Source organism: Coregonus clupeaformis, chromosome 16 (genome assembly GCF_020615455.1).
Source record: "Coregonus clupeaformis isolate EN_2021a chromosome 16, ASM2061545v1, whole genome shotgun sequence".
Classification (NCBI taxonomy): Eukaryota; Metazoa; Chordata; class Actinopteri; order Salmoniformes; family Salmonidae; genus Coregonus; species Coregonus clupeaformis.
Window position 1 is genome coordinate 32,732,576 of NC_059207.1, and position 12,551 is coordinate 32,745,126.

A 12,551-nucleotide genomic window follows, 5' to 3' on the forward strand; every position below is an offset into this window, starting at 1 on the left:
GGCGATAGTGCGCAACTGTTGGTTCATAGCCACCAATCCAAGAGGAAGAAAAAGTAGACGGTAAACTTGATTGATTTAGGCTGTATAGTAATCAGAAACGTATTACAAATAATCTGGCTGTATATACGGCAGAGCTGATGGCCATACTGTTGGCCTTGCAGTGGGTGGAGGAAGTCAAGCCAGACAGAGTAGTTATTTGCAATGATTCATGTGCAGTGTTAATGAGTCTCCAGTCCTTTAGCTCACGTAGCAGACAAGACCTGCTTTATGAGGTGCTACAAACCCATGGCAAGATTAGACAGATGGGTATACAGATAAGATTTACTTGTGTCCCAGCCCATGTGGGGGTGGAGGGGAACGAGGCAGTTGATGTACTGGCTAAACAAGCCCTTAGTAGTGGGGATGTTGATGTTGTATGTTTCAATGAGCAAGGCAGAGGGGAAAGCCTGATATGGACAGTGGTGATGCAGAGATGGCAGGAGCAGTGGAATAGAGATACTAAGGCCAGGCAATTATTTCTACTACAGAGGAAAGTCGGGGAGGGGATGACGGCAGGAAGGGACAGAACAGAGGAGGATATTTTTTACAAGATTAAGGGTGGGACACAGCCAGTTGAATAAGACTTTAAACGTGATAGGAAAGCATCCAACAGGAAAGTGTGATTATTGCCAGGAAACAGAGACGGTGGAGCATGTAGTGATTATTGCCAGGAAACAGAGACGGTGGAGCATGTATTGCTACAGTGTGGGCAGTATCAGAGAGAAAGAGAGAGGATGAGATCTAGTATGAGGGAGAAGGGGATACAGGAAATTAGTTTAAAGAGTATATTGAGTAGAACGTCATTAGATATAGTGTCAAATATGTTATCTTTTTTAAGAGCAACGGGCTGGCAGGTAGGATTTAGTTTCTCCCTGTCTCTGGCCCACACTCCAGTACAGTAGGTGGCGGTAATGCACCATAACGTTGGATGCCAACCGCCGATAAACCCCACCGAAGATGAAGTATCGTGATCAGGAAATGATTTTTGCAAGCATAAATACAAATGTATACTTTTTATTTTCACCTACATGTGTCCGCTGCGTTATTGAAACACTGTAAACTGAGTGTAAATACAAACCGAGCGCTGTCACGTAATTTGGGTGGGAAATTCCCATTAAATGTCCTCAAGAGTGACAGGGAGGATAACATGGCGACCACCTTTCACTGTGCCACCCGTTGGCTTGGCACACGTTCAGTCCACCGGTAAGATATATTACATTGACCTCCCTGTCCTCAATAAAGACGAGCAGTTTGTGAGAGGGTCTGGACCTGGTGGTCAGGCGACCAACAAAACCAGCAACTGTGTGGTGCTCAGGCACATCCCAAGTGGCATTGTCTAACACAGGGATTGGCAATCCAGTCCTCGGGGGCCTGATTGGTGTCACACTTTTACCCCAGCCCCAGCTAACACACCTGCCTCTAATAATCAACTAATCATGATCTTCAGTTTAGAACGCAACGAGTTTAATCAGCTTTATACAACAACGGGTGGGTCTAATCCTGAATGATGATTGGTTAAAACCGCATTCCAGACAGTGTCTATTCCACAAATTACCACCGGCTAAATCTATGAAGGTAAAATGCCTATTTACTCTGTTCCATCTGACTGCGCAATCAACTGTCTCATCAACCCAGCCAGGCAATTGATAAACTTGATCTCCGCTATAAAAAGCATCTAGACATTATCTGACATTTCTTTTAGACTAACATTTAGTTTTCAACAGCTGAGATTTGTATAAACTTTGCTGTCTGTCTCTCTGACATTTGCAACATTGTTTCAATATTCAAATTCGATCTCCAGCTGTCACATAGTAATGAATGTGTCGGGAAGAGACAGACAGGCAGCGTTTCTCAGCCAGTCGAGATGTCTAGATGCTTTTTATAGTGGAGATCAAGTTTATAAATTGCCTGGCTGGACTGATGAGACAGTTGATTGCCCAGTCAGATGGAACAGAGTAAATAGGCATTTTAATGTCATAGATTTAGCCAGTGATCATTTGTGGAATAGACACTTGCTAAAATGCGGTTTTAACCAATCAGCATTCAGAATTAGACCCACCCGTTGTATAATTAAATGATAATGGCCGAGAAGCCGATGTTTGGAGGATATATTGGCCAAACCGTTCCTCCAAACACCAGCTTTGAGGGCATTATCACTTTTATACAAAGGGTTACCAACATATTCAAATAATGACTGACATATATTCATTAAAAACGTTATTTTGATGAATTTATTCATTCTATTTCATCCTTCCACAAGATATAGTCCAGACCCACCCATTGTATAATAGTAAATAGATACGGGTATTTTGCTCTATGCGATCCGATCTGAAGCGCAGTTTAACGGTAGAACACTCACTTTTTCCATTGACGTTTGTAGGCTACGAATACTGTAATGTCAAATCTCGAGTAGCCTAGACAATATTTCATTTGTAAACATAATACATATAATCATTGCACCTTTTCTGGCCATGATGAGTTCATATTCCCGAAGTAGCCATACAACCAACAAATTACCAGCTGGTTGAGAGAATGCCAAGAGTGTGCAAAGCCGTCATCAAGGCAAAGGGTGGTTATTTGAAGAATCTCAAATATAAAACATATTTTGATTTGTTTAACACCTTTTTGGTTACTACATGATTCCATATGTGTTATTTCCTAGTTTTGATGTCTTGACTATTATTCTACAATGTAGAAAATAGTAAAAATAAAGAAAAACCCTTGAATGAGTAGGTGTGTCCAAACTTTTGACTGGTAGTGTAGGTAGAGGTAAAGTGACTATGCATAGATAAACAGAGAGTAGCAGCAGCATAAAAAGAGGGGGTGGGGGGGACAATGCAAATAGTTCGGGTAGCCACTTGATTAGCTGTTCAGGAGTCTTATCACTTGGGGGTAGAAGCTGTTAAGAAGCCTTTTGGACCTAGACTTGGCGCTCCGGTACCACTTGCCTTGCGGTAGCAGAGAGAACAGTCTATGACTAGGGTGGCTAGAGTCTTTGGCAATTTCTAGGGCCTTCCTCTGAGACCGCCTGGTATAGAGGTCCTGACGGCAGGAAGCTTGGCCACAGTTATGTACTGGGCCGTACGTACTACCCTCTGTAGTGCCTTGCGGTCGGAGACCGAGCAGTTGCCATACCAGACGGTGATGCAACCAGTCAGGATGCTCTCAATGGTGCAGCTGTATACATTTTTGAGGATCTGAGGACCCATGCCAAATCTTTTCAGTCTCCTGAGGGGGAATAGGCTTTGTCGTGCCGTCTTCAAGACTGTCTTGGTGTGTTTGGACCATGATAGTTTGTTGGTGATGTGGACACCAAGGAACTTGAAGCTCTCAACCTGCTCCACTACAGCCCCGTCGATGAGAATGGGGGCGTGCTCGGTCCTCCTTTTCCTGTAGTCCACAATCATCTCCTTTGTCTTGATCACGTTGAGGGAGAGGTTGTTTTCCTGGCACCACACAGCCAGGTCTCTGACCTCCTCCCTATAGGCTGTCTCATCGTTGTCGGTGATCAGGCCTACCACTGTTGTGTCGTCAGCAAACTTAATGATGGTGTTGGAGTTGTGCTTGGCCATGCAGTCATGGGTGAACAGGGAGCACAGGAGGGGACTGAGCACGCACCCCTGAGGGGCCCCTGTGTTGAGGATCAGCGTGGCAGATGTGTTGTCACCTACCCTTACCACGGTGTTGAACGCTGAGCTATAGTCAATGAATAGCATTCTCATGTAGGTGTTCCTTTTGTCCAGGTGGGAAAGGGCAGTGTGGAGTGCGAAAGAGATGGCATCATCTGTGGATCTGTTGGGGTGGTATGCACATTGGAGTGGGTCTAGGGTTTCTGGGATAATGGTGTTGATGTGAGCCATGACCAGCCTTTCAAAGCCCTTCGTGGCTACAGACGTGAGTGCTACGGGTTGGTAGTCATTTAGGCAGGTTACCTTAGTGTTCTTGGGCAAAGGGACTATGGTGGTCTGCTTAGATATAGGCCTACTGTTTTGGCCTAATTCCAATACTTCCAAAGTTTACCGCAAATACAGTATTAGTTCATGATGACTATAACACAACCAATCTTACAATATTACACATGGAAAACAAGGAGAAACTTAGCAGTATCCTTCCTGAGCCATGGGCATCTGATGTATGGGGTTATTTTATGTCCCCCATAAGGGTTAAGTTTCCCATTTAGGAGGTACTATAATCTGTCAATTTTCTATTTCTCATACCTCTCTCCTATTTTAGTGCCATCAAACCAGATCTGTGGACACAAACCTGAAAAGAGCTCGGGAGACAATGAGGGAGAATCGTGAGGTCACCTACAAGGGAGAAGAGCGCGACATTATGAAGAATAAGAAGGAGTCAATACAAAGGAAACAAGACAAGAGGAAAAGGGCAAAAGAGAATTTGGAGAAGAAACTGTTCAAAGAGGCACTGTTGGCAGATTCCAAACCAAGGGATGAAAAGGATGCATGAACATACAATTCAGACTGATCCAACAAATGTGTCCTACCTCATCGTGATCTGTATTGTAAATAAAGAGCACCTATTGAAATCAATTATATTCTTATCAATCTGTCTAAGAGAGGAATGATGTCAGTATTTTCAATCATTTTAATGGAAATAAGTTGTATTACACTGGCCAATAAATACAAAGATGCAAACAATGACTTTAGTAGAATAGTTCATCCATAATGTGGTGTGTTTAACAGTGTGTTTGGCACTATCCCTTTTGTACATACACTAGTGTTGCTTTCAATTGTATTGGGTTGCACAAAAACAGTCCGTGGGAAGCCAGACTTACTGTGCCGGTGGGCAGGACTATTGGTCATTATGGCGAGGGGAATTTTAAACAAAATATCTAAAGAATCGTATTATTAAACAGACTTTCCAAACGTGGGTCTGTTGTAGACCCACTTCCTCTCTGCTTACCTCATGTTAAAAAAAAGTCCCCCACAAGTTATTCATTTTTTGTCCACATATGGCGCACGTGCAGGACTTTTATTTTGAAATGAGGTAAGCAGAGAAGAAGTGGGTCTACAACAGACCCACGTTTGGAAAGTCTATTTAATAATAAGATCCATTACATATTTTGTCTCAAAATACCCCTGCCATAATTACCAACAGTCCTGCCCACCGGCACAGTAAGTTGAAATGGATAACTTCTGGCTTCCCACGGACTGTTTTTGTGCAACCCAATACAATTGAAAGCAACGCTAGTGTATGTAAATACACCCTCGTTGCTAAAAGCACCTATCCCTTTTGCTGTCACTCATGCTTAAATATGTTTAAAATATGCTATAGTTAATATAGCAAAAAGATACTGTAACTATTATAGTATATTTAATATTTACTATAGTAATATTGTTAGTAGCTATAGTAGCTACTAAGTATATTATAATATATAATAATAATAATATGCCATTTAGCAGACGCTTTTATCCAAAGCGACTTACAGTCATGCGTGCATACATTTTTTTGTGTATGGGTGGTCCCGGGGATCGAACCCACTACCTTGGCGTTACAAGCGCCGTGCTCTGAGCTGGTAGAGCTGGTAGAACTCATCCATTGTCAAAATGCCCTTTATACACTCTTACACTATAAAAGCCATGCAAGTTTCATTAAATGATAGGGGCATTGCTACATAACATGCATTTTTGTTTGTTTTCATTATTTTTTATTCATTCAAGTAATATTGAAATTAGGCATTTCCAAAGGGAACACAAATAAAACCAGGAAATTCCTGTCAAGTACAGCTCATAGGGCACTTTTTTTGTCAAAGCCGAACGTGCCATCGCAGTTTTAAAAAACAATGAACTTTTAGTTTTTATTGGTCCAATAAAAGTATTGACTAAAAGCTTCGTCTTTTGAGTCTTGTAGATCTTCAGTCTGGAGAGTTGGTCCAATTCAATCCAATAACTTTGCCTGTACTTTGCCTGTTAGGACCTTGCATTTCTCTCTGTTTCTGCCAAGCATTCACGTACAAGCCCCCTGGCATGAATGATACCTTCAAATGAAAAACAATAGAAAAGGTAAAAACACACAATTAACTGCTTGAGTCCATGAAATGTCAAATTATAACTTTACTGAACCCAACGGTGCATAGTAAGGTTCCACAAGGTAAGCGTTAGCTCTCGAGAACCCAAGGGGGCATACAGCTCTCCCTAGGGTTCTCAGTCGAACATATGGACCACAGCTGGGCCAATATGTATTACATTCCTGACACTCTGTTTTAACGTTTAGAAATGTTAATAATCCCTGCTTGCGATATGGTTATGGAAACCTTTGGAACTTTCACAGAGAGAAAAAAAAAATATTCCCACAGGTGTTTTGTGTTGCATTTTTATGTTGCACATTTTGTGCGACACTTCATAAGCTAATGAAAACTCAGGAGGGACCAAAAAAAGTATTGAAGTTGTGTTACACCAAAAAACTCAGTGGGAATCTGTGGTAAAAGAGCTAACACTAAGTGTACCTTTACCGGTTACCTTTAAGGAGCTGGATTTGTCATTAGCATTGATTTGGGCAAAACTTCTCCACAGATGGAAACCACTGGCCTATCTTTGACTTCACCATCTATTGTTATCTCCAAAGTTTTGGCATCTTCCATAAATTGCGGCTGCGAATCCGCCATATAAATAGTTAGAAGATGAAGCTCCGGTAATTTGGATAACAATTGAAAGATAGCTGATATGCATTTTTCTACATTGTAATGGTGCAAACTTTGGTAGGTAGGCTGCTGGCAGGCTTCAGCTGAGGTACAGCAAAGCCAAGAGAGCCCGTGCTCATGGTTCTCAAAGGGGAAGTGAAATGATAGGCCTCAATGACTTTGCTCATGATCATGCATGGAGCCCCAGGCCGAGGGAGATTGACAGTTCTTTTGTGTTTCTTCCATTTGCGAATAATCGCACCAACTGTTGTCACCTTCTCACCAAGCTCCTTGGCGATGGTCTTGTAGCCCATTCCAGCCTTGTGTAGGTCTACAATCTTGTCCCTGACATCCTTGGAGAGCTCTTTGGTCTTGGCCATGGTGGAGAGTTTGGAATCTGATTGATTGATTGCTTCTGTGGACAGGTGTCTTTTATACAGGTAACACGCTGAGATTAGGAGCACTCCCTTTAAGAGTGTGCTCCTAATCTCAGCTCGTTACCTGTATAAAAGACACCTGGGAGCCAGAAATCTTTCTGATTGAAAGGGGGTCAAATACTTATTTCCCTCGTTAAAATGCAAATCAATTTATAACATTTTTGACATGCGTTTTTCTGGATTTTGTTGTTTTTATTCTGTCTCTCACTGTTCAAATAAACCTACCATTAAAATAATAGACTGATCATTTCTTTGTCAGTGGGCAAACGTACAAAATCAGCAGGGGATCAAATAATTTTTTCCCTCACTGCATATATACACACAGTGCCTTCGGAAAGTATTCAGACCCCTTGACCTTTTCCACTTTTGTTACGTTACAGCCTTATACTAAAATGTATTAAATAAAACATTTTCCTCAGCAATCTACACACAATAACCCATAATGACAAAGCGAAAACAGGTTTAGAAATTGAAGCAAATTTATTAAAAATAAAAAACAGAAATGTACATAAGTATTCAGACCCTTTGCTATGAGACTCGAAATTGAGCTCAGGTGCATCCTGTCTATACAAGGTCCCACAGTTGACAGTGCATGTCAGAGCAAAAACCAAGCCATGAGGTCGAAGGAATTGTCCGTAGAGCTCAGAGTCAGGATTGTGTCAAGGCACAGATCTAGGGAAGGGTACCAAAAAATTGATGCTGCATTGAAGGTCCACAAGAACACAGTGGCCATCATTCTTAAATCGAAGAAGTTTGGAACCACCAAGACTCTTCCTAGAGCTGGCCGCCCGGCCAAACTGAGCAATCGGTGGAGAAGGGCCTTGGCCAGGGAGGTGACCAAGAACCCGATGGTCACTCTGACAGAGTTCCTCTGTGGAGATGGGAAAACCTTCTAGAAGGACAACCTTTACATTTTAGTCATTTAGCAGACGCTCTTATCCAGAGCGACTTACAGTTAGTGAGTGCATACATTAATTTCTTTTATTTTATTTATTTTTTCATACTGGCACTCCACCAATCAAGCTTTATGGTAGAGTGGCCAGACGGAAGCCACTCCTCAGTAAAAGGCACATGACAGCCTGCTTAGAGTTTGCCAAAAAGGCACCTAAAGACTCTCAGACCATGAGAAACAAGATTCTCTGGTCTGATGAAACCCAGATTGAACTCTTTGTCCTGAATGCCAAGCGTCACATATGGAGGAAACCTGGCACCATCCCTACGGTGAAGCATGGTGGTGGCAGCATCATGATGTGGGGATGTTTTTCAGCGGCAGGGACTGTGAGACTAGTCAGGATCGAGGCTAAGATGAACGCAGCAAAGTACAGAGAGATCCTTGATGAAAACCTGCACCAGAGCGCACAGGACCTCAGACTGTGGCGAAGGTTCACCTTCCAACAGGACAACGACCCTAAGCACACAGCCAAGACAACGCAGTAGTGACTTCGGGACAAGTCTCTGAATGTCCTTGAAAGCCCAGCCAGAGCCCAGACTTGAACCGGATTGAACATTTCTGGAGAGACCTGAAAATAGCTGTGCAGCAACGCTCCCCCTCCAACCTGACAGAGCTTGAGAGGATCTGCAGAGAAGAATGGGAGAAACTCCCCAAATACAGGTGTGCCAAGCTTGTAGAGTCATACCCAAGAAGTCTTGATGCTGTAATCGCTGCCAACGGTGATTCAACAAAGTACTGAGTAAAGGGTCTGAATACTTATGTAAATGTATAATTTTCAGTTTTTTATTTTTAATAAATTAGGAAGAATTTCTAAAAACCTGCTTTTGCTTTGACATTATGAGGTATTGTGTGTAGATTGATGAGGGGAAAAAACTATGTAATACATTTTTGAATAAGGCTGTAACGTAACAAAATGTGGGAAAAGTCAAGGGGATTGAATACTTTTTATTTTTTCTATACAGACTAGCTAAAAATTGAGTGAAAATTGACAAATTATCCAATGCATTTTTATAATTCTTCCCTATTTTAATTTGCTCGATGGCTCAGGCGGCCAAGTGGACACTGTTTGGCTCATCTCAGTCTAAATAATTTGTATGTCATATCATAGGAAAAGACACCGCAGTCACACAGATTTGCACAAAGTGGGCAGTTCGGATTTGTCACTTCAAACTAGGGCTGTGATGATACCAGTATTGCAATATTTTTTCTATGGCAAAAATTAAAACATGAAGCAGACCAAACTATTTGATCTTTTAAAAACCTGCTGTATGTAATATATTGTGTGCTATATCTTGGAAAATAAATAAATGTGACTCTGGATGACAACATAATGATGTTTGTTTCCAACATTTTTCCTAAAGAAGTTTAATCCGCTTCGTGTTTTGTTTCCTTGCCACGACACTAAAGAGTATTGCAATACTGATACCGTCCCGGTCCTACTTCAAGACAAAATATATCATACTTTGACTAAAACAATGACTTATTGACTTAAATAGTTGTGCAAATCATAAGCTCTGGCCATCGTCTTTCAGCTAAAAAAAGTTGATTTCTACTGGTGTGGCGTTTAAAGCTGAGATCTGCATTTGTTGAAACAGCGCCACTGGTCGCCCCCAGGCGCATTTGTTTTGTTTTTTAAACGGGGCAGAGGAGCATTCTGCATTGTGAAACAAATATATATCATAGTACATACTCTACTGTTCTACCATGCGTGCAATGATGTGCAATGATATCAGAGGGAATAAAACAATGTTTGTTGTTTGAAGTAACGTCTTTGTTGTTGTAATATTGCAAACGGACATTGCAGTTTCACCGCTACGGATTCCAACTTTAAGTTATTTTTGGATGATAATTAAGTTGAGTTTTCAAATGTCAAAAAACGTATTGCAAGCAAAGATTGAACCATATTGCAAGCGAAGATTAACGTTTTGACAGAGCGTCGGGGCATTTCCACCGCACGGCAGATAGGTTTGTGAATGGACTGTAAGGTGCTAGCATTACAGTGCATGAATAAGCAAGGCAAGCACATACCTCGCTTTAGTCTCTCCATGGCACTTTTGCTCCCAGCATAAGTTGGTCTAATCTCCTTCCCAAGCTCTTCAATAATGGCTAGCAGTTCTGCATATTTACTCTGAGGCACTTGACTTCCACTTGAACTCTGTGATACAATGAAATAAAGAATGGTTTGCAAATGAAACAGTGTGACTTATGTCAGTTACGATAGTCACTAATATACACTAAGTGGCCAGTTTATTAGGTACACCCCGTTCACAAAAATGGTTCGCTCCTACAGACAGTGAGTCACGTGTTCATGGCTTGCTATATAAAGCAGGCAGACAGGCATCCAGTTACTGTTCGATTGAACGTTCGAATGGGCAAAACGAGTGACCTAAGAGACTTTGAGTGTAGTTTGATCGTCGGTGCCAGGTACACCGGTTCCAGTATCTCAGAAACGGCCGGCCTCCTGGGATTTTCACACACGACAATGGCAACATTTAAAATGTGTGGTATAATCTAGCTATCACATTAGATAATGCATTGTCATCATCCAAAACATGTTTTACAATTTCAGTCTATACCTGTGAAAAGCCGAAAGATGGTGGTCCATAGTCATTCACTAATGGCCTGTAAGATTGCAGTGTTGATATGCTTGTTGATGTAGAGTGAACAACAGCAACTGTTGAAGGAGTGAAAAAAGAAAAAGATATACAGTTTACTATATGCCACATGCAATGCATGCATGCATTATGAAATTGATTTGGAATTAATCATTTGAAATTGACCAGGTATAAGTGGCTGAAACGTTAGCCTAGTTTTATGAAATATGTATTTAAGGTGTTGTTTCAATGAGTATGTTGCATTACTTTTGTCCATTTTATCTTGACATTCAAGGAGACTAATGCAGCCTATAGTATGCTGTATAGGGGGGGGGGGGTGCAATGAGGCTCAGCGAACACTGGGTGTCATCAAAGGGTCAAAGAACTGTCCACATCCAGATCAATCATTAGCCTTGGGGAAACAATCATGGAGGAAGCCGTACGCGTAGAATTAAGAAGCCAACGTGAAAATCCGACAATAGAGTACGCGTGTTCTGTTTAGGTAGACGAGTGAACAACCGAATTATAAACTTTACGGATGCACGAGAGGGAAACGGTTTTATGATTAGTAATAATGGCGGATATGAATCAGCTCTCAGGATCTGACCCTATACATATAACTGGACAAAAACTACAGTCACGGGCTTCCCCCAGGTATTCATTACAACATCGAATTTTACACCCGATAAAACAGAGTCTAGACTAAATATTAACAGAAATGTCCTCCTCACCTTGGTTCACGGAAGTTCCGAGAACATGCTGATGGAGGTTGGGCTTGTAAGACATTCCTAGAGACATTATAACTGAAAGAAATAAAAATCGTCCTAAAATCCAATGAAGCGCCTCTGTCTCCCTCAGACACTTTTTGTTTACAGCAGAGCAGCACCGGCAAATATGGCCGTCACTTTATATTGACACCCACAATGCACTATATCCTCACAATAGCAAATACTTGCTTTTTTGACCCCAAAAAACACTTTCTTACGATAACTTTTACAAAATTATTTGGAAAAATACACGTTTTCTTAAATTATTTTTCTTTAAGCCTATTGTTATAGTGTATTAGTTTATAGTTTTAAGACAAAATATTTAAGAAGTTAATGTCAAACTCGGATGACTGAATTAAAAATAGAATGCTTTAGATGACTGACCAAACAGCTACTGTAGTCTGTGCTAGTAATAAGGATAACGTAACTCAAAAAATATTGCTATGCAATGTAATAAGGACATTACTACAATTAAATAATTATCATCCTACACATATTGTTGCTACAGTATAATGTTTAATAATGAAAAATATAGCCTAGGCGTAGTCCTACTCTTACGTTATTTACGCTACATAATCATGACATACTTAAGCAATAAGGCACGAGGGATTGGCCATATACCCCAAACCCCCAAGGTGCCTTATTGCTATTATAAACTGGTTATAAACGTATTTAGAACAGTAAAAATGAATGTTTTGTCATATCCCTGGTATATGGTGTTAATTCAGGGCTCGAACCACCCAGTTTATAAAATGTGATTAATAACAAGCATTGAACTACTTTGCTTGAGGCTGTGTAGTGGTGGGGAGATCTGTAACTGGGAAAGCAAGAGTCCTAAAATAGAAACAGAAACAGAAGGTGAGAACAAATCATATTTGAAGGTAACATTCATCATTATCAGATGAAAATATATGTCAATTGACCCATATTGGGAAAACCGAATGTAAACATGATGTAGCCTACTCGCTTACTGATATTTTGAATAGATTTACAATGCACGAATTCGTTTTTTAAAAATGTATCAAGTCAAGGGCAGACAACTCAAAGAAACTAGACACGTTCCATCCTCCGCATACATTTTGGCTTCTAAAGTGTGTTTCGCGCCCTGCCAATCACATGCTACTA

General features: G+C 41.0%; 1 protein-coding gene across 1 annotated transcript; it reads right to left on the minus strand.

The window, feature by feature from the left end:
* Positions 1 to 5,677: 5,677 nt before the first annotated feature.
* LOC121584179 (cyclin-dependent kinase 2-associated protein 1) lies at positions 5,678 to 11,552 on the minus strand. Its single transcript, XM_041900015.2, has 4 exons — positions 11,391 to 11,552; positions 10,642 to 10,739; positions 10,094 to 10,220; positions 5,678 to 6,034 (listed from the first exon to the last, which is right to left on the minus strand). Exons 1-4 carry the CDS (start codon positions 11,455 to 11,457, stop codon positions 5,967 to 5,969), a joined length of 360 nt encoding a protein of 119 aa, XP_041755949.1. The 5' UTR covers positions 11,458 to 11,552; the 3' UTR covers positions 5,678 to 5,966.
* Between the last annotated feature and the right edge of the window lie 999 nt (positions 11,553 to 12,551).

Coding starts and splice junctions, on each gene's coding strand:
- LOC121584179 (XM_041900015.2), bottom strand. CDS start 11,457: ATGTCTCTAGGAATGTCTTACAAGCCCAACCTCCATCAGCATGTTCTC. Junction 10,740..11,390: donor CGGAACTTCCGTGAACCAAG/GTGAGGAGGACA, acceptor CTCCTTCAACAG/TTGCTGTTGTTCACTCTACA. Junction 6,035..10,093: donor CATGGAGAGACTAAAGCGAG/GTATGTGCTTGC, acceptor TTTCATTTGAAG/GTATCATTCATGCCAGGGGG.